The sequence below is a fragment of the Artibeus jamaicensis genome, unplaced genomic scaffold (assembly GCF_021234435.1).
Source record: "Artibeus jamaicensis isolate MK-2021 breed Jamaican fruit bat unplaced genomic scaffold, CSHL_Jam_final contig_3105, whole genome shotgun sequence".
Classification (NCBI taxonomy): domain Eukaryota; kingdom Metazoa; phylum Chordata; class Mammalia; order Chiroptera; family Phyllostomidae; genus Artibeus; species Artibeus jamaicensis.
This window is the reverse complement of record NW_026521715.1, coordinates 532,184-553,548: the sequence shown is the minus strand read 5'-3', so window position 1 is coordinate 553,548 and position 21,365 is coordinate 532,184. Positions and strand designations below refer to the sequence as shown.

General features: G+C 42.3%; 1 protein-coding gene across 2 annotated transcripts in view; it reads right to left on the bottom strand.

Moving 5' to 3' along the window:
• Nucleotides 1-21,365, bottom strand: part of LRIG1 (leucine rich repeats and immunoglobulin like domains 1) — a 106,884-nt gene that overhangs the window by 56,983 nt on the left and 28,536 nt on the right. For both annotated transcript variants that reach the window (XM_037135514.2, XM_037135515.2), the window contains exon 2: nucleotides 7,273-7,344. In XM_037135514.2, coding sequence (XP_036991409.2) covers nucleotides 7,273-7,344 — 72 coding nt within the window. The remainder of the gene's footprint in view (nucleotides 1-7,272; nucleotides 7,345-21,365) is intronic.

The window sequence follows — 21,365 nt, the reverse complement described above, 5'->3', positions numbered from 1 at the left end:
TGCAGAATTAAGGGGGTAAAGCTAGGCTATCTTAGTCTCCTTTTTTTTAAGGGAGTACATCTTACATAGATCATCTTGTCACTATTTGAAGACAAGGCCATGAAAATGACAGCTCTTTCAGGTAGGCATACAGCTCACATTTGCTTGAATAGATAATCTGATTGCCATCTTTTGTAGAAATGAATAGGGGGAAAAAAGAAAAGAAAAAGGCCTTGAATTATCCCATTTGCTTTGTTTAGTGCCACAGCCAGTTGGAGATGAAGCTTGGCAATTACTAGGCCAGGGGACACAGAACGTCTGTTTCACAGTTCCCTGACTGCAGCATCTGGCAGAGAGAAAGCAGATTCTTATCATGCGGCAAATCCTTTCTCCACTTAAAGGGCCCTTGTTTGTGTGCTGAAGTAGGCAATTAATTACTTTAATAGTCTCTTATCTGACTTCCCCTAAACCAGATTGTTTCTGCTTCACCTTTTCTCCCCAGCCCTGCAGTGATCCATTTCACATCTTGGTGCAGAGACACTGAAAACTCTACATCAGTCTGAATCTACTAATAAATTTTCATAGTACCATCAATGTACTTATTACTAAAAAAGACCCTCAGATCTTATCAGAGCAAGCTTGCTTAAGAACTCTTCATTTCCTAGAGATTTATTCTAAAACAGATGATGGTGGTAACAGTAATAATTTAATAGCACCAACCAACTTATTGAGGGCTTATTATATGCCAGGCACAGCTCTGAGAGCTTTTCAATGTATCGGGTTGGCCAAAAAATTCGTTGTTTTTCCTGTGAGATGGCTCTAGCAGCACTTAGTTATCTTTAACTTCATTTGAAACAATTTGGTTAGGTTGTACTGTGTCAGCTGTCATATCAATGTGCATTTTTAAAAAACACTTATCAAAATTGATGAATTTTTGTTTAGCCATTTTCATACTGAAGATGGAAGAAAATATATAACATTTTCAGTATATTGTGCTTTATTATTTTGAGAAAGGAAAAATGCAACTGAAATACAAAAAAACTATTTGTGCAGTGTATAGAGAAGGTGCTGTGACTGATCAAATGTGTCAAAAATGGTTTGTGAATTTTTGTGCTGGAGATTTCTTGCTGCATGATGCTCCATGGTTGGGTAGTCCAGATGAAGTTGATAGTGATCAATTCCAGACGTTGAGAGCAATCAACGTTATACTATGCAGGAGATAGCTCACATACTCAAAATATCCAAAGCAATAAAGTTATTGGTGAAAAAGAAAAATGTGCCTTTTATTTTACAGAAGAAACCATTCGGATTTTTTTGCCAAATCAATATTAACTCACCTTTAGACCCCTAGAGGGTAGATCCCATGAACATTTCCATGTACCAGTGAGGACACTGAAACACTGACGGGTTAAATAATGTGATGATGGGTACCAGCAGTAAGTGGCAGTGGCCCTGGGAATCCAGCCCCGAAGTCTAGATTCTCCTAGAATCTAACCACCACCCTCTGTTTCTTTACAACTATAGTAACCACTCGACATGTATTATGTAGCTTCATCATCACAACCCTGAGTTAGGTACCACATACTACTATTGTTCCCTGCCTTAAAGGTAAGCTCTCTAACTCAAGTTTCACTTCAAGTCACTACCCCAGAGTTATAGATGAGAACTGAACACAAGTGCAATCGCAAGTCAAGAGACCAACAAGTGAAAAGGCCTGCAAGCGCAAAGCTCCTGCCCCTGGATAACATGGTAGCTATGTTTCAGCCTCCTTAGGATCTGATTTGACGCTAAACCTGAAACACACGGTATGGACTTCTCTGCAGGGGAACTTCTGATAAATGAGCTTCGTCTCAGGCCAGCCCTCCAGCACACACGACAAGCTACTCCACCCAAGTTCACAGAAATCAATGAATAAGGAAAAGGGGCATCATTAATAACAGTTTAAGTCTTGACAAAACTGCCAGAAGTGAAGAGTACAGGTGCAGTGAACCAGTACTCAAGACAAACAGGGTATTTTGTCTGGAGCGGCAGCCCCAGATCAATAGGTGGAGGCAGAAATCACAGGCTCTGCACATGGCTACTCAATTTACAGAGAGGACAGGTGGAGCTCAGAGGAGGATTGCATGGCAAGTTCTTTCTAGATCACGTCTATGAAAAAAGAACTGCTAGCTAAATGTACGTCTGTTAGCTCCACAGTATGGCTTTCTTTGTTTGCCCCATTCCCTGCTGAAACAAGAATACTATCCTCAGAAGGCCGTGGAGGCCAAACTGGCTCTGCGACATTACCAACTTGCCAGACTGAAATAGAGACTGGTCAAAAATAGCGCAACCAGAGCTGGAGGGAAAGGGCTCTGGGGAAGTGTGCAGTCTCCACAAGTAAGAAAATGGCAGGAATTTAAGACTTATATTTAATGAAATCTAACCTTCACACTCCCCCCGTATCTGCTTCCATCCAAGACCCTAAAAGTCCTTTCAATGTCTGGCTTCTATAACTGAATCTTCTCCTGAGGACTCCTGACCAAGTGCCTGGCACAACAGATCATGAGTCAGAACCGTGGCCCACCTGATCTGGAAGAGGTGTGAGTGAGACAAACGAGCAGCACAGACCAACTGAACCCAGCGCAGGGTCTGGACAGGGGCCTTTCCCAGTTCAGCCTTCAGGGACCTCAGCTCTCTCTGAAACTTCCATTTACTTGGCTTAATTAAAGGAAGTTTTTACATTTTGCAAGATGCATAATGTTAAAAATAAAAAAGCCACTTCAGAGTACTTTCTTATTACCCAGTCAAATCAGGCTTTAACAAACAATAAATAACAAACCCAAGGAGTAATTTTGGATTATGGAGCTTTAGGGTTTTTTGTTTGCCTTATTTACTTACTTACTTTATTTATTTGCTGATTAGCTGATACTAGCACACAGTAAAATTTTCAAAGCTTTTCAAAAGAGAATACCAAGAATATACAGTGAAAAATAAAGCCTTCTGGCACTTTGGCTCTCTGGTCTGCCTCCAAGCTCAGGCTCCCGCTGCCAGCTGCTAGAAAGGCACACGTTGTTCTTTTATACAAATGCTTGTGTTTCATACAGACTGTTTTGTTACACTAATTTTCCCTAGTAATACATCTTCGAGTTTTCCATAATTCTTTTAACTTGCTGCAGAGTACTCCTCTGCTGGCACGACCAGTATAATTGAACCATAATTTATTCAGCCATTCCGCTATTCCTAGATACTACAGTTGTTTCCAAACACCAAGAGAACTGCAATTAATAATAGTCAAAGTTGGGCAGGGAGCTGGGACTTTGGTTAGTTTTGTTTCTTAAAAGGGAGCAAGTCACCAATAATAAATAAGTAGGAGCACAGGCTTTGGAGTTAGGGCCGCCTAATCAATAACCATTATTATTAGCACTTTTAGGCACTTGAATAAGGCATACTAAGTAACTGGCAGGACTTTATGACATACAGTTTGTATGCCAGATGGCCAGGTATAGATGTTTTAGTGCAGTGATACTTTAATCAGAAGCAATAATAGTTAAGAGCAAATGTTTCCTCTGCGCCAGACTCTGAGCTGAGTGCTTCACGTGTAAGTGTTTCAACAAATGACACATCAACCTTTGAGGAAGGTACTAAACTAACTGATCACCCTGCCTTAAAAGAAGAAATCGAGGCACTGTTACAGAGCACTAGCCATTATTAGGAAGGGGTTTTACAGCTCAAATTTTTAAATCAGATACACCTGGGTGCATTCAACCCCACTCCTATCACTTATCCATAGAAAGGCCTTCAGTATGTCACATAACCTTACTGTGCCTTAGTATTTTCTTCCAAAACAATGTAAATAACATAAGTACCAACTTCACAGTTTTTTGGCAAGATGCAGCTGAAATAATTAAACCTAACAGTTTAGGATATAGCCAGATACAGAGTAAATGCTTAGCAGGTGGTAGTAATTCACAGCCAAAAAGTGGGGCCTGAAAATGACACCCCTCATTATTCCAGGCCTCCCTTAAGCAACACCACACACATGCACACGCACACACACAGGAGAGCATAGGCCTGAGGCACAGAGGGTGAGCCATAAATACCCACAGGCAGGGCCTACTCAGGCTTCCTTGCCTCCAGCAGGAACATTTTAGGTCAATGGCCCTGGGAAGCACGTGGCAGCACCCACATTAAGCATTCTTGGGCCAGGCAGCAGTAACATGATCCCAGAGCGGTTTTTAAAGAGGACAGTATAAATAGCACCTCTTATTAATAGAGGAGCCTGGCCATCTAGGACCCTGGCTGGAGGCCCTCTTGGTGGGCTTTCCTCAGAGCTGTGGGCAATGAAGCTTGTGGGGCCTGACAGCAGCTGCACAAATGTCCTGGTGTCCTCCAGGGGCCTCCAGCGGGCTCACTTCTCTCCAACCAGCCCACACTGTTCTGTGGTCCCAGCCCCCAAAATAAAACCACCACTAAAATACCACCGCCTGCTGCTTGCCAGCCTGTGGTTCCCCTTGCTGAGGTTTCCAGACTCACACAGCTCTGCAGAGTTCAGAAAAACTGACAGGTCCTAAGAAAACCCAAGCCCAGTTAATTTAGCAGCAGCTGTGTGTCAACTATAATTTTTTTCTTCAATATCCTTCCTCACCCCTCACTCTTGACAGCCTCTTTTTGTGTCCACCAGGTATTAGACTTTGTATCAATGGCAAATTCCACTACTCTGGACACCAGGGAATTTGTCTCACCCTCAGCCCCATGGTGTGACACCAGGGACTACAGGCAGTCACAGGGGTAAAAGGTGCAACCTATCAGCCCTCAAAGATTTGTTCTTTAACAATGCACTCAGCCTGGGTGGTTATGCAATTAGAAAGTACTAGAAGAAAAGAGAAATAACCTTTAGTGAGTCATTCCCATGTACAAGGCCTGGGTGTCATGTCTAAATAACAATTATAGCAATAATAATAATATGTTACTATGCCCACTCTATAGAAGAGCAAAGGAAGGCCCTGAGGCACTAAGTAACTTGTCCAAGGACAGAGTCCCATAAGGAATAGAATCAGACCTCAAACCAGGTCTGTCTGCTACCACAGAGTGTGTTTTTCCCACTACACCGTGTTATACCCAAACAATGCAAACCCTGCCCTTACATCTCCCACACTCGGGAAGGTTGTATTGCCACAGAGGACACTGGACAAGAGTGAGATTGGAGAGGCAGGCTCAGGTCTACCACTCACAAGCCATGCAGTTCTGGCCAATTCTCCACACCTTGGTTCCCTCAAGTGTCTGAAAAAAGTATGAGTGTCTAAAGGAGTGCAGTGCTCAGCACAATGACTAGCCATGGTCAACCTTCCTGAGGGCATTAGCAGAGACAGGAGAGAAGTCCTACCTAAAAGAGAAGGAGCACAGGATGGGCTCAGGCCTCATCCAACCTGTGAGTGCAACAGGAGCTCAGAGGAGGGAGAAAAGCCAAGCTGTGAGGGGAGAAAAGAGGCTTAATTTGGAGGACTGTGTGGGTTTGGAAAAAAGGTCTAGAGGAGTATGAGGAGATGCACTCTACCTAGAAAGAGCAGATGGGTGTAGAAAGAGCGATACAAGTCGATAAACACTGGATTTTCTGTGTTGAAACAATCTTGGGTTGAACACTGTATGATAAGATGAGCATTACAGGAACCTAGGGCAGTGCAGCTTCAGGGTTAAACGCTTAAGATTTGGAATTGAATGGGTTTTAGTTCAACCCTCAGGTCAACCAACTGTGTAACACTGCATAAGTGTACCTAACTTCTCCTAGCTTCCATTTCCTTTTCTGTCCAGTGGGGAAAATTACTGTAATGAAAATGATTTATATGAATTATAGTGTCAATGTGAGGATCAAACAAGATAGTATTCACCAACGGCTTAGCAGGGTGCTACTATGATCGCTATATCTACAGTCTGATCCCAAAATTTCATGTGTAGAGTTGTATGTTTTTCACTAAGTGTTCACAATGGTTTTGTCTAGGTGTAACAGTGGTGATTTTAATTAACTTGTCTTTATATATCACTATAGTTTTCAAATTTTCTGCGGTGGGCCTACATCATCTTTAGCACAGGTGGCAAACACAAGGCCTTCGGGCTGAATCCGGCCCTCCACCTTGTTTTCTGTGGAGAGCCAAGCAGGGTAATGCATGCCAATGGAGTTGGAAGCAGGCCTCAGGTTCAGCACAGCTGCCCCAGGCCACGGAAGACTGCCTGATAGATTGTTGTAAGAAAAGAATGACTTGGCTGCTCACTGTACAAGAAGGAGCAGCAAATGTTCTTAAAAAATACAATGTACCTACCCTTGTGGTTTGTCTTTCTAACGCTCTGCTTCAAAGCTGGCTCAATATATACAGCCTGCCTTCACCAATAAACAGTTCCCTCCTCTGCATCCCAGAGAAGGGACTCCACCTGGCCCTGCTTTGACTCTGTCTCTTTCTTTCTCAATCCCCTGTTGCCTCCCCTCGGGCACCTGACCCTGACTGATCAAGCCTTGCTGGTCGCAGCAGTTTTATCCAGCCGGGCACCTCGTTTCTACCTGGCAGCAGCGCCAAACTCTCACTTAACTGTTAAGAAGTAGTTACATTTATACGGTCCTAAAATTATATGCGGCCCTTTGGATGCAACCACAAGGCTGATATGGCCCCTGGTTAAAATGACTTTGACACCCTAATCTATGGTAAAGTGTCCTAAAGTCTCCGGGGAACTAATATTCCTGATAATCCTAACACCCATTTTAAAAGCAGAATTCTTTACATGGAAAAGCAGCAAAGGTTGAGGCCTGATTTAAAGGACACTGGGAAAAAAAAAAAAGGACACTGGAAAGGAAGCCAACTTGGGTTCCAAAGGAAGCAATGCCTAGCTCTGTTTGGAGATGGGACAGGAGACATAAACCTTTACTGTCCACTCTTCTGTACCTTTGTTTCCTGGGAAACGGTAGGGTGGGGCTGGTTCCCTGGGAGTTGTGGGAAGTACCAGCCAGGTGTGTTAACCCGGCTGGTCCACAGGACTTCCCACAAGGGAGGGGATTCTGCTACACCTAACGTGTTCCTGGGATTTCCAGTAGGTCCATACCTACCTGACTATAACACACCCATCACTGAGGCCTAGGAAGAAGAGATGGGCTGCAATGAGGGAGAGCTGAGTGAGCAGTACATTTGTCACTGACGACGTGAACACAAATGTTCCTTCTCACGAGCTTAGACTGGTGGTCCAGGGGTGATGCTCCTGCACCAGGAGAGGGTCTTCCCCAGGACCTCTCCATCCCTCCGATCCCCCAGGGGTTTGGGGAAAGGCACTCACACTTCCTGTAGATTCGGCAAGTCCTCAAAACCCGCAGGGTCAATCTCAGAAAGTTTGTTGTAACTCAGGTTTCTGGTAAAGGGAGAGGAAAAAAAAAAACAGTTGAATCAACATTTCAAAACACCCAACATTCAGGAAATTTCTATTCACTGCCCCAGACAAAATAATGATTGCCCTAATTCAGGCATTATTTTAAGTAACCTTACTGACATTGAGATTTACAGACATACCTCCTGGCACTTGCATCCATAAACAAGTCACTGTGAAAATCTCGAATCACCTGAGGATTGCTGAACTCCAGTGAATTTTAATCAGTGCCATTTCAGCACTCAGCAACTTGAAAGAAATTCTAAGGCAAGTCGGTCCTCTACCTACATTAGAGTGTCCTGTTCCAAAGGCTTCACACCATATCAAGTCCAAGGCTATTCTAAAAGACTCTTTTTAATAATGTCTTACTAAAGCATCAAACAACATCAAGCAGGAGTACAGAAGAGGAGGGGAGTGGGGAACTAACCCTTCATTGTCTAAAAATCAGTGGTTCTCAATCAGTGATGACATCTGGCAATGTCTGGAGACATTTTTAGTTGTCACAAGTGTAGGGAAGGGGGTGAGTGGCTACTGGTGTCTGGTGGGTGGAGACCAGGACACTGCTAACATCCTATAATGCAGGGGTGTCAAACTTATTTTCACTGGGGGCCACACATCAGGCTCACAGTTGCCTTCAAAAGGCCAAAATAATTTTAGGACTGTATAAATGTAACTACTCCTTAACTGTAAAGGAGGTGAAATTATATCCCGTTAGGTTACGTTACATTAGGTTAATTAATTCACAGCAATAGAATACACAGAGATGTGGTGCAACTGGACCCTAACTACTTGCACACCTACTGTGCTCCTTGCCACCAAAATATATCCCAGCCCTGAGGAAGCCAAAGAGGTTAACAATTTTCACTTTAGCTATTAATTTTGCTGACATTACTGCCAATTAACAGTGCTACTAATCATGAGTTTAAAGTTTAGTTCTTAAGGGTACAACATCACATAAGAGGCAACTACCTTTTAAACTTACTCCAGAGATATTCCAGTCAATACTAACCTACAGCTGACAGTCATTTCACTGTTAAGACATTCATCTAAATAAAAGTCAAACTACACTTGCACTTTAACAGTATATCTATATTCAGGGCATGGCCTAAATAAAAAGCAATTTGTCCAGAAATTATGTTACTACAAAAAATTGAGGATGGTAATTTTTAAAACTACATTACCGAAGCCCAATGTGAGCTTGTCTGCACTTAGGGGTACACAGAAATCAACAGGTTAGACTCACTCGGAAAAGAAAATTCGTAAGTGGAGAGAATTTACCCATATCAGAAAAAGGACCAGATAGACTGAAATTGTCTAGTGTGAGCACATTTCTTAAAGGGGAGAATTGAAATATCGTTTCTGGGTCTAGAGATACTGTGAGTTTACACTGACTATACACTGATCACAGGTAATGGAAGGTATTGAGCTGGAGGAGACATCAGAGAAAGACTCAGACGCCACGAAGACAAGAGCCTGGACGGCAGGCACGGAATGTGGGTGGTCGCCCTGCAGGTGTGGGGTGAGGCCAACACGGGCCCGCCCGCCCAGCTAATGGGCGTCTGCTCCTGTGTCTCCAGACACAGGCCAGTGCAGACCAGTCTTCTCCACTGTCAAGGAAGCTCAAACTCTGAATTCTTACATGAAATCTTTCCAATTCTTAAAAAAAAAAAGGAACCCTACATGGGCCAAACAATATGTACCTGCAGACTGCATCTGGCTTGAGGGTCACCAGTTTTCAGCCTCTCATCTAGACCACTGACTCTTGCGGCTACAGGTTCAAAATGAGTGACTTGTTTCAGGCTTATATATGTAGCCAGGGGTGGAGCTGGGATCACGGGATCGGGGTCTTAGACAATTACCTAGCAGCCTCATTTTAAACCATCTGGACTAGTTTGGCCCTGGCTGGTGTAGCTCAGTGGACTGAGCTCGGTTCGATTCTCAGTCAGGGCACATGCCTGGATTGCAGGCCAGTTCCCAGTAGGGGACTCAGGAGAGGCAACCATACATTGATAATTCTCTCCTTCTCTCCTTCCCTTCCCCTCTGAAGATAAATAATAAATAAAATCTTTTAAAAAAGTAAAAAAATAAACTACTGGACTAGTTTAAACTTCCATTAAGTTAGTCTTAACAAGAAGCCAAACAATATTCGGACCTAACACCGAGCTCCCAGTATGTAGAAATGAAATTGGATATATTGGGTTGGCCAAAAAGTCTGTACAATTTTTCCTGTAAAATAAAAAATGTATTTTTCATTTTAACCAATAACTTCATTGATTTGGATATTCTGAGTATGTCAGCTATCTCCTGCCTGGTATAACATTGACTGTTCTCAATTAACGTCTCCATTTGATTGCTATCAACTGCAACTGGTTTACCTGACTTGGAGCATCGTGCAGTGAGAAAGCTCCAGCATGAAACTTCACGAACCACTTCTGACCTGTTCGCTCAGTCACCGCACCTTCTCCATACACTGAACAAATCTTTTTTTTTTTGCATTTCAGTTGAGTTTTTACCTTTCTTAAAATAATAAAGTGTAATATGCCCAAAATGTTACTTATTTTCTTACAACTTCGATATTAGAATGGCTACACAAAATTTACCAATTTTGTTTTTTAAAAATGCACGTTGATACGACAGCTACCATAATACAACCTAACAAAATTGTTTCACATGAAGTAAAGACAATAAGCACTACTAAAGCCATCATATAAAAAAAAAAACAAATTTTTTGGCTAACCCAATATTTGTAAGCAGAAATTTAAAGCTCAGACTGGATGTGGTAATGTTTCAACATTCAATGAACAGCCATGTACCAACAACTGAGGGTCAAGCAGACTGGCTCTAAAGGGTGACTTCTCCCCTGGGAGCACCTATAGCCATCACAGAGAGAAGACAAAGGCTGAAGCTCAGGTCCCTTGGAACAGCTTCTACTTCTTAGCCAGAGCTTTTAAGTCTAAAAAGTGACTAGTCCTGCAACCTGGAACAAGCTGTTATCATCAACTGCTTTACCAGAAAATGGGGAAAATATTTACTGTATTCTCCCACGTGGATATATTCTGAAGTAAAATCCTCAGAGATATTTTCTTGTTTGCTCATTTCGGGGAGACACACTGCCAAGCATAACTTTTTTTTACTGTGGTAAAATACAGATAACATAAAATTTACCATCTTAATCATTTTTAAGCATACAATTCAACACACATTCACACTGTTGTGCAACTATCACCATCATCCATCACTAGATCTTCTTCATCTTCTCCCTGAAATTCAGTACCTGTAAACGCCAACTTCCCATCTTCCCCCACCTCCCACCCCTACAGGCCTGGCAACCACCAACTCTGCTTTCTGTCTATAAAATGTGACAACTCTAGATACTTTCTATAACTGAAAGCATACAATATCTGTCCCTTTAGGGTCTGGCTTCTTTCACATAGTGTCCTCGAGGTTCACCCATGTTGTAGCACACGCGAGAATGCCTTCCTTTTCAGGGCTGAGTAACACTCCTCTGTGTGTGAACGTGTGTGTGCATGTGCACACTCACTGTGTGTATCCATCAATAGTTTATGGGCCTTTGGATTTTCCCATCTTTTTGGCATTGTGAATCATGCTACTGCTATTAACATCGGTTTAATTTTTCCAGCAGAATGTTAAATGAAGTTTTTTTTAACCCTCTGAGTGCTATACTTACTGACATTCATTTTTTGATGATTAAGGAACTACATTTATTCAGTGCAAGTACCGTATACAGAGGGATATGAATTCTCATCTCTGTGCTCAATGACAATGAAATGGTTAATCAGTGAAAAACCTTTAATGAGGACTTTCTTTCAGGAGGCAGCTGACATGCACACAAATCTAAAGCATCTTACTTATTTCTACAAACATGATCGCCCCTTACCCAGCTGGACATCTGAATGTGTCTTAAGTTGAAGGTTTCAGATTCTCCTGTCAAAACAATTCATCTGTCAGCAGGACAGATGCTGTCAAAAGCATTTCTGCACCTTTCAGTAGCAAAGAGGAGCGAAAAGAAACCTCAGGGAATTTAGTTACTGCCAATTGCAGCTTTCATTAAACATTTTGTCAGCCATTGTCATAACACAAATTTTCCCTGTTCTTGTACAAAGGGTGCACAAATCTTTGAACAATTGAGCCCAAACACAGATATTCTTTCAGCTAATCTGCTGAAAGATGACCGTTGGCCCACCCTTTGCAGCACATACAAGAGGCACCTCTGCTGAGAACAGCTCAAGTTTTATCCAGGTTTTATCTGTGTCTGAAAAGCAAACTGTTTAACAGTACACGACACAATCTGCCTGCTGATCATTTTTCCTAACAAGGCCCCTACCCCAAACCCACAGAACTAGAAGAGCTAAGGCTTTAAATCACTGAGAAATCCCCATCATTATGTAAACCTGTGGTGTCCAATTCAGTAGTCCCTAGCCACAGCTACCCATGTTTGTTTTTAAACCAATTAAGATTACATAAAAGAATTCAAAAGTGTTCAATAGCCATATGTGAGAGTGACTAGCCTGGTGCACAATGCGAAGAACACCTCTGTCATCGCTGAAATGTCTAGTAAACTGTGCTGTATCTAAGTCATGGGGTAATCAACGAAAATTTCTAAATCATGAAATTAACAAATACGGGGTCCAGCACAAGTAACGCCCCTTTTTTATTACAAAATCTTTTATTACATAATTATAAGCATGTGATTCTATAACATAACAATATCATACTTAAGCACACCATATGACATTCCAGGTGAAATGTTGAAATTAAAACTGTAAACTATTACATGCATATTATTACCCTACCAACCACACTCAAGCAGGTCTTACTTCTGCCAGACCCTATATTTAGAGTAAAATGGAACCTATATGAGAACCTGGGGTTTTAACAATAAATTTGAATTTCTCAAGAATTCAAGAGCTTTGTTAAAAATTGTGGTAGGGGATGAACATGGATATTAGCCCACACCTTTCAGAGGCATCAGAGTTCTTAACCACCCCAGTAGTGGAAAGGGCCTTGGAAAACTCAACTCACTATGAAGACATTCTTAATTTTTTTTAAAAATGCCCTCTGAGTGTAACTTTATAGGCTTAATCAGTATTTACATAATCTGACCAGTATCTTCCTGGATTACAATCAGAACCACGTATTATAAACTTGGCAAAGGCTACTCAAGGCTGGCAAACAATAATTCATTGACTCCTTGGAAGCTGAGGGATAAAAAGTTCCATTTGTCTTTGAGTAAGTAAGTGGTAGTGAGAAAATAACCCTGCTGTCCTTGGACAACGTAATTAGCACTCATCCTCAAAATCAGGGTCACTGACAACACAGACAAAACCTCTAGCTGAGAAGGGTGGCATAGCACGTGGTTATGTCTTCAACATTAACATGAATCATAATTCAGAGTGGAAAGAACTGGACCTAAATCTATGACAAGCATTCCCTAGGGGAGCAGGTTTCCAGGCCAGGCTATTTCCCATTACTCAGCCTTGTCCAGACTCCTAAAAGTCACCACACTTTGCATATTTTTAAGCTTTCAGATGCCTGCTAAACTGAGTAATACAGCTGGAAAGAAAAGTGTGAAATAATCCAATGACCCAGCCATTGAACACTACTGAGGTGTCCCAGGAATAGCCCAGGAACTTCTTGTCTCTCTGATGATGGATACCTCTTCTTAACCTCAGAAACTGCACTATTTGGCACCCATTTTTAAAAGGAGTCACCTGCTTAGGACCAACTGAGCAGTTCTTTCAAATTTCAAGGGGTGTGAATGAGGGAAGAACATATAATTCTGTTAAAGTTATTTAATCCCTGATGCTTTGAAGGCTCTTTCTGCTGACTTTTACCTTCTGAGGAATTATGTGCAACACACATCAAGTCCCAATAAAATCATCACATTATGTTCCACAGACCCACATTATAAGGCTTTATGAGAATAAGAGATTTCTTTTAACATCTAGAACATCAGATGTCCTTTTTGTTTTTCTGCCGCAATGTTTCCCCTAATTAACAAGTACTACCACAGCCTAATAATGCGCATAAAAGGCTTATACTAAGAACACAGTTGTACCTCAAACTAGGATCATCCCTCTGGCCTCCTCAGCCCAGATTCTCACTCCGGAGAAGGTTCTGAGTGTGCTACCACCTCTCTTCAGTAAGCTAGGCAAGCAACATACTCCCTAAACTGAGGCTGGGAAAAAGAAACACTTTCTGCAAATAATAAAAGGCAAAAATTACCCAGCTATTAACTAGATACATACAGCTCATCTTGTAAGCTTTTGGTCAGTTATGTTTAAGAAGTCAGTAATGAATCACAGTTACTTCAATTTTTGAAAATGTTTCATACATAATGCTCTATGCAAATGAGGTGTACAAACAATTCAAGAGAAGAGATAGTATATACCAGCCACATAAGGACTCCAGAGTCACTGCCTACTTTTAATCCTTAAAATCAGCTCTACAAATCAGTGTGGGCCTCTGAATTCCGACACCTGAAATGTTATCTAAGAGCAGTCACCATGCCTGCTTCCATAATCCCACGGGTGTCAAACGTGCGCCTCTACCTTAATAGTTCACACACCTTACCCCAGCCCTCGGTTAATTTGAATACAGGTCTAAGTTTTGTCCTTTAGCACCCAACAGCCGTCAAATTCAGTAATTGAGGGTTTTTCTACAATGTATACCGTACTAAGTTCTGATAAAAATCAGGATAAGATCTAGTCCGTGACCTTAAGTTTACAACCTTTGTTCAGATAAGCCTCTGGACCAAATCATGACAGCCAATGGGTCTAATAGGGCAAGTGTCTGTGAATGTCAGGCCAGCAGCTGCAAATTGGTGGCTCTTGGGCCAAAGCTGGACTTTAGGGAAATTTGTTTGTTTGGGACTGAACAGTGTCTGGAGAAACATAAGCTTTTCTCTCTCTCTCTCTCTCTCTCTCTCTCTCACACACACACACACACACACACACACACAATTCAGTTTCTCTTGAAAGTCATCCCTGGGTCAGCATCCTGATAGCAGCAGCCATTTTGCAAGCACTCCGGGGGACCACGGACCTCTCCATATGCTGGCCCACCAGGCCCTCTTTAGTCAGCTGCAGCATCTGTGTGGTCCCTGGACACTTCTGAGTTTGTCATTCCTGGTATGGATACCACTGAGTCCAGATGGTGTTCAGAGTAGGCAAGATCAGTTGTGATAAGAAAGACGTATCAGAAAAACACAAAACCTTAGCTAAAAATGGAAGAAGAATAGGAAAAGAACATGGTTTTTGAAGAAGAGTACCAGGGAATAAGGCTAGAAATGTTAAGGTGTAGAGGTTTTTAAACGAAACAAAAAACAAAAACAAACCCCCAAGAAGTTAGGACCTCCTACAAAGGGACGGGGAAAGACACAGTGGTATTAGGGCTAAGTCAAGAAGAGCGGCCAGAGGCCTGTGTTGTCAGGTCCATAGCCTACCAGTAAGTTAAGTCTCAGTGCCAAGTCCCCCATAAATGTTAATCTTCTGAGCCGTTAAAGTTGATTTTTACAGAAACAGAACATCTCCTTGTACAACTACTTAAAACTTTGACTATAACAGTCCAGAGGCCTACCACTGAAAGCAATCAGTATTTGCTTTCTATAACATCCCTTAAAGTAGGATATTTTAGGATTTATTTTCCTACCAAACTAAAATTTTGACTAAAGAAAGGCAGAGCAATTAGGTGTGATGTAATTTTGTTATTTAAGCACTCTCATGCTTAGTTGTGGGGTGGTCCAGGGAGAGCCCACAAATTTCCTGGAACGGTCTCTTGTTAAATATGGTACATGCATCATTAACCCCTAAAGATGAATTAATTTAATTAGGAGGAGGCACTGGAGCCATAGCAGCTCTACAGTTCGTGGGGAGTCTGCACAGGTAATAGCTGCTGGCCACAGGCTAACCCTGCCGCAGGCTAACCTCCCCGCAGGCCTGCCACAAAGTGACCACCACCATGACCACCTCAGCAGGGAAGAGATATCTCTAGGCACCAACTGGTATGACTGTTAGAGAAGTGGCTCTGTGAGAGACTTGGGAATGAGCAGGGGGAGGTGGGAGTCAGTGGTCTGGTCCCTATTTTGAACTTTGTCACCTCTAAAAAGGGATCACAAATCTGCCATTTCAAAGTCCTCAAGCTCACAGAGGTGTCCAACCTTTTGGAGTCTCCGCGCCACACTGGAAGAACAAGAGTTGTCTTGGCCACATATTAAATACATTGCAATACATAATCACAAAAACATCTCATAAAGTTTTAAGTAAATTTATGATTTTATGTTAGACCACATTCACAGCCATTCTGGGCTACGTGCGGGCAGCCAGCTGCAGGTTGGACACCCAAGGACTTTCCAGACTCATCATCTCTACAACAGGACTCTTTCGCCCTTGCCAGACACCATCTAGCACACAGCTCACCTTGACCTGAAGGCCTGGCCATTACACAGAATGGAGGGGACATGGTTCCTGGGAGCAGTCTCTTCCCCAAAAGGCCCCCACGTCCCATCCTGAGAAGCAAGGCACTTCAGCCAGAGCAGGGAGCAGAGGGTTTATCTAAACTCATGACCTGGGGAGGATGGAGAGTGTAACAAGAACCTGTGCTCACCTCTAGGGACACACAGAGAGGCTAGAGTTTCTTCAGTGAAAGAGTGAAGGATTCCCCTAACTGAAAACTTTGCTCTGTTAAAGCAGGAAACAGTGACTCTTGCTTCTGTAGCAGTTAAAACAAGTCAGGCACACAGGACAGGAAGTGAGGGATCAATCTGGAATCCTTGGTTCACCAAGTGCTTTGTAAAGTCCATCAGTGCCCCTCTGCTCACAGAATAATGTTTTCCTTTCTCAACACCTCCATCCACACCCCTCTGCCCCTATAAATGCCCATGGGGAGATCAACCTCCTGTAAAACCACCATTGTAAAATAAAGGGTATTTATTAAAAGCATGACGTGGCTTTAAAATTCATTAACTTTGGATTTACATATGAAAGCTGCAAACTAACAATACCTTATGACCATGTCTTTGACTGAATGTGTCCACCCAACAGAATTTGTGTAGAAGATGGCACAGTTGCCAACTATCAGTCATACTGTGATCAATTTCCTCTTTTAACACACAGAAATGATTCTCCATTTCACACCGTGATTTCACGCACTTTGTGCCCACAATTAAAAGCCCCAAGAGGGACATCAACTGTAGGGTGGGGGTGGGGGGAATTACTATTTCAACACAGCCCCGTAAAAAGTACTCCTGGTCACAAGAATGGGGTTGGCCAAATCCCAAGCCTGTCTTCCTAGCACAAGGGACAACCAAGGATTTCACTGATAAAAGAGGTAAGGAAACTACATCAGTGATGCTGGATTCTCAGAAATGAACCCTCTAATTGTACCACTTCCCTTGAGTACAGACACACATTAAAACGTTAAAAACAAACGACAACCCCTGCCTCTCCCCTCTATCTGAGTCCTTATACAACACTCTCATTTAGATGTTTACTATAGAACCAGGAAAGGATCTGAGCCATTTTGAGGCTTTTTTACCCCTCATTTTCAACAATTCCCTAACATAATCCAATCAATGAAAATAATAGTATGCAAATCTCACGTTACAGAAATGTATGCCAAAGGATTAAAAAAACTGTGTTAACTCAGTTCTGGATGTGTAATGATCAGGGTTTGTCGTTGTTAAAGTGTTCAGAAGGACAATTTTAGAAGAATACACTTTTGGGTTACAAAAGAGCGATATATAGTAAGTTGCCTAGTTGTCCTTTACAGGGGAGGAAGAAGGAAATGAAAGTGCTTTTTTTTAAGCAAATACATCAGTACAAACAAAGCTAACCTGACTGTTATCAGCATGTCTTTCCTCCCTTCCCCCCCCAAAAAAATTTTAAGGGACAAATAACACAAGTGGGTGTAACTACCTTCCCAGGCTAGATCTGTTCATAAGCACAATCTGTCCTGGGAAGCCTGGGGTTCCTGGAGGTGTGTGCTGGTATTATCCCCTGTCTGCTTCTGGGGGACTTACATGCATCTTTCATTTTTCCAACTACTCCCCCTACTCACTGCTCTTTAATATCTTTGTGCCTAGATGAAGCCCGAGCATCCGAAACCTAGGAAGCTGACACAAAAATACTCTGTATTTTAATATGTAAAGTGCAAGATTCCTTCAAATGTTATCACGTGCTCTCAAAACTACCTTCTCTTCTAGGTTTTCAATATCATCTTCTAGGTTTCAAACACTAAATATTACCTCCTATGTTTATCTTACCTTCTTTTCCCAGTACCTCAACACTCAGAAATGAAGATCACTCACACAGAACAGATCCCTGCTATAAAAATTTAATTTCAAAACTGAATTTTACCCACAAGTTTTCAAGAATGCATATGGTCTGTTACAGGGAGGCACACAAGTGTCTCTAGCTATTTTTTAAAGAAAATGTGCAGTTTTAAAAAAGGTTAGCCTTCTGGCTAACAGTTAAGGCCCTGACTTTGTTCACTAGCTTACTGACACATTATTTCATTCTGTCAACTTTTCCATTGGGTTTTTAAAGTTTATGTGTGTCATCAAATACTTAGCTAAACCCAAAAGGCAACATTTTTCTTCCTATGATATGAGACATCACGAAACACTGTAATTTAAAATAAAAGCTTGTGTCCACCATTTTCTCAGGGCCACGGCCACTTCTCTGGCTCTGATTATTTAAAAGGCTGCTGAGGAGACACTGAGTCAAGGTGCAACAACCACAGAGTACTCAGTATGCAGTACCGCACAGACTGCTTTCTGCTATCACAACACGGAACTTCCTTTACATTGAAATTATAAGCACTAAGAATCAGAAGATGCATGTGACCTCCATCCTTGAACAGATTAAAATTTTACTATGTCAAATGGAAAACTGGCCATGAAAAAGACTGAGCCACGATGTATGTTCATTTCTTTCTTTAAAAAAAGTAAATAATCATTTACCAAGTCCTTTCAAAATGATGCCTCAACTTTTCCACTTCTACCTTCACGCTGGGCCAGGGCGTCCCAAAGCCAAGAGCTCATGTCTTCTCTCTCTCTCTCTCTCTCACACACACACCCATCGCTTGAGAGTCTCCAGTTCCACATCATTTACTCCCAAAGATGCATCTTAACAGGTGGATCCTAGCAGCAAATTCTACTTGCTAAACTATACCTTACCCAAATACAGGTACCTACAGCATGTCAGTCAGTTTTTAAAGTAAACATCAGCAATTTCCGGACAAGATGGAGGCATAGGTAGACACACTGTGCCTCCTCTCAGAACCAAAAGGATAACAATAATTCAAAAACAGAAAAATACCAGAACTGACAGAAAATTGAACTGTATGGAAGTCTGACAACCAAAGAGTAAAGAAGAAACATCCAGACCAGCAGAAGGGGCGGAGTTGGGCAAGCAGGCAGAGAGGACTTGTGGCAAAGTGGCGGCTGGCAGAGCAGGCAGTGCCACATTCGCACACAGATAAACCAGGTGAAACAAAGAGGAAGCGGGAACCCCCAGGCTCACAGAAGAGTTTTTTGGAGAGACCCACAGGGTCCTAGAATGTACACAAACCCATTCACATGGAAGTCAGGACCAGAAGGGCCTAATTTGCTTGTGGGAAGCAGGGGAAGTGACTGAAATCCAGCAGAGAATGGAGCAAGCGCCACTGTTCCCTCTCGGACCCTTCCCCCAAGTACAGCATCACAATGCAGCAGTATGGACTGCCCAGCCCTGGTGAACACTTAAGGCTCCACCCCTCACTACCTAACAGGCACATCAAGACAAAAAAAAAAAATGGCCTAAATGAAAGAACAGATCGAAGCTCCAGAAAAAAATACAACTAAGTGACAAAGATGTAGCCAACCTAACAGATGTACAGTTCAAAACATTGGTAATCAGGATGCTCACAGAATTGGTTGAATTTGGTCGCAAATTAGATGAAAAAATGAAGGCTGTGCTCAGTGAAATAAAAGAAAATGTACAGGGAATCAAAAGTGATGGGAAAGAAACTGGGACTCATATCAATGGGGTGGACCAGAAAGAAGAAAGAAACAACCAAACAGAAAAGAATGAAGAAACAAGAATTCAAAAAAATGAGGAGAGGCTTAGGAACCTCCAGGACATCTTTAAACTTTCCAACATCTGAATTGTAGGGGTACCAGAAGGAGAAGAGGAACAGCCACAAGTGGAAAACTTACTTGAACAAATAATAAATGAGAACTTCCCCAATCTGGCAAAGGCAATAGACTTCCAGGAAGTCCAGGAAGCTTAGAGTCCCAAAGAAGTTGGACCCAAGAAGGAACACACCAAGGCACATCATAATTATATTAGCCAACATTAAAAATAAGGAGAGAATCTTAAAGCAGCAAGAGAAAAGAAGGCAGTTACCTACAAAGGAGTTCCCATTAAGACTGTCAGCTGATTTCTCAAAAAGAGACCTTTCAGGCAAGAAGGGGCTGTAAAGAAGTATTCCAAGTCATGAAAGGCAAGGACCTACATCCAAAATTGCTCTATCCAGCAAAGCTTTCATTTAGAATGGAAGAGTAGATAAAGTGGTTCTCAAATAAAGCCAAGTTAAAGGAATTCATCATCACCAAGCCCTTATTATATGAAATGTTAAAGGGACTTATCTAAGAAAAAGAAAATAAAAAATATGTACACTAAAATGATAGCAAACTCACAATTATTAACAACCACACGTAAAACAAAAACAAAAACGAACTAAGCAAACAACTAGAACTGGAACAGAACCACAGAAATGGAACCAAACCACAGAACCACCTGGAGGGTTATCAATAGGGGAGTGGGACAGGGAGAGAGGGGGGAAAAGGCCCAGAGAATAACTAGCATAGATGGTAGGTAGAAAATAGACAGGGGGAGTGACAAGAATAGTATGGGAAGAGTAGAAGCCAAAAAACTTTTATGTATGACACATGTATGAACTAAAGTGGGGGAATGTGGATAGGAGGGGGTGTACAGGGTGGAGGGGAGTGCAGGCGGGAAAATGGGACAACTGTAATAACATAATCAATAAAATATATTAAAAAATAAAGTCAACACCGGCAAAAGTAATTAATAGCTCTACAAAACTCAATCGTAAGTGACCCCTTCTGGAGTCTCAGTTACAGGTGCAGAGACCTCAGCAACACCACATGGATTTCTAGATACTCCATATCCTCTTTGTGTGCCAAGAGAGACAAGAGCCATCCACGTCCTATCTCAGCAGGAAATCAAGGCCCATCCATGGGTCACACCAAACCCAGACATCAGATGAGCTCAGCTACATCATGGCAGCTTCCCTATGAAGAGCTAGCACTTCTTTGCCTAGCACTTTGTCTGATGAACACATAACCCACTACCTACCCTGCCCCCAGCTTCCACCGTCAGTCCTTGTTAAAGGTAATGTGATGAAACTAATTGGTTACAATTTATGTTCAGAGTGCCTGAGTCAAGTAAGTCCATCAGGACTTCTTTCTAATGAGCACACTCACTACCTTGGGGAGACAGGAAAGTCTGACTTTTCCTGTATACTTCACACCAACAGAACTGGCATCAGTAAACCCTCCTCAATTAGAGGGCAGGTAAATACTAAGCCCAGGGCTACAGGGCACCAAACAAAGTATGGTTCAGGGTGGGACTATAGTTGTCTCGATAAGGCATTCAGGCCTGACAGCCAGCTAAAACCCCCAGGCTGGCTTTTCTTTCTCCCCAACCTCCCACACTCAGTTCTGAAATACTATCAAAGCAAACAAAGGTGCTCCAACCTCAGGTCTGGTCTGCATGACCACACAAGCATGACTCTGCAAAACTGTGCTGGCAACCGCATTTGCTTGCAGCAAACTCAAATGGCATTGATAAACCAAAGCAGGTTGGGATTTGGTTAGGTTTAAGCTTGCACTAACCCACTCTCAAATGCAAAGAGCTACTGCAGAAGGCACCTGCACAAACTCGTCAGGGTAGTTTATAAGGTTCCGGCACCTCAGAAAA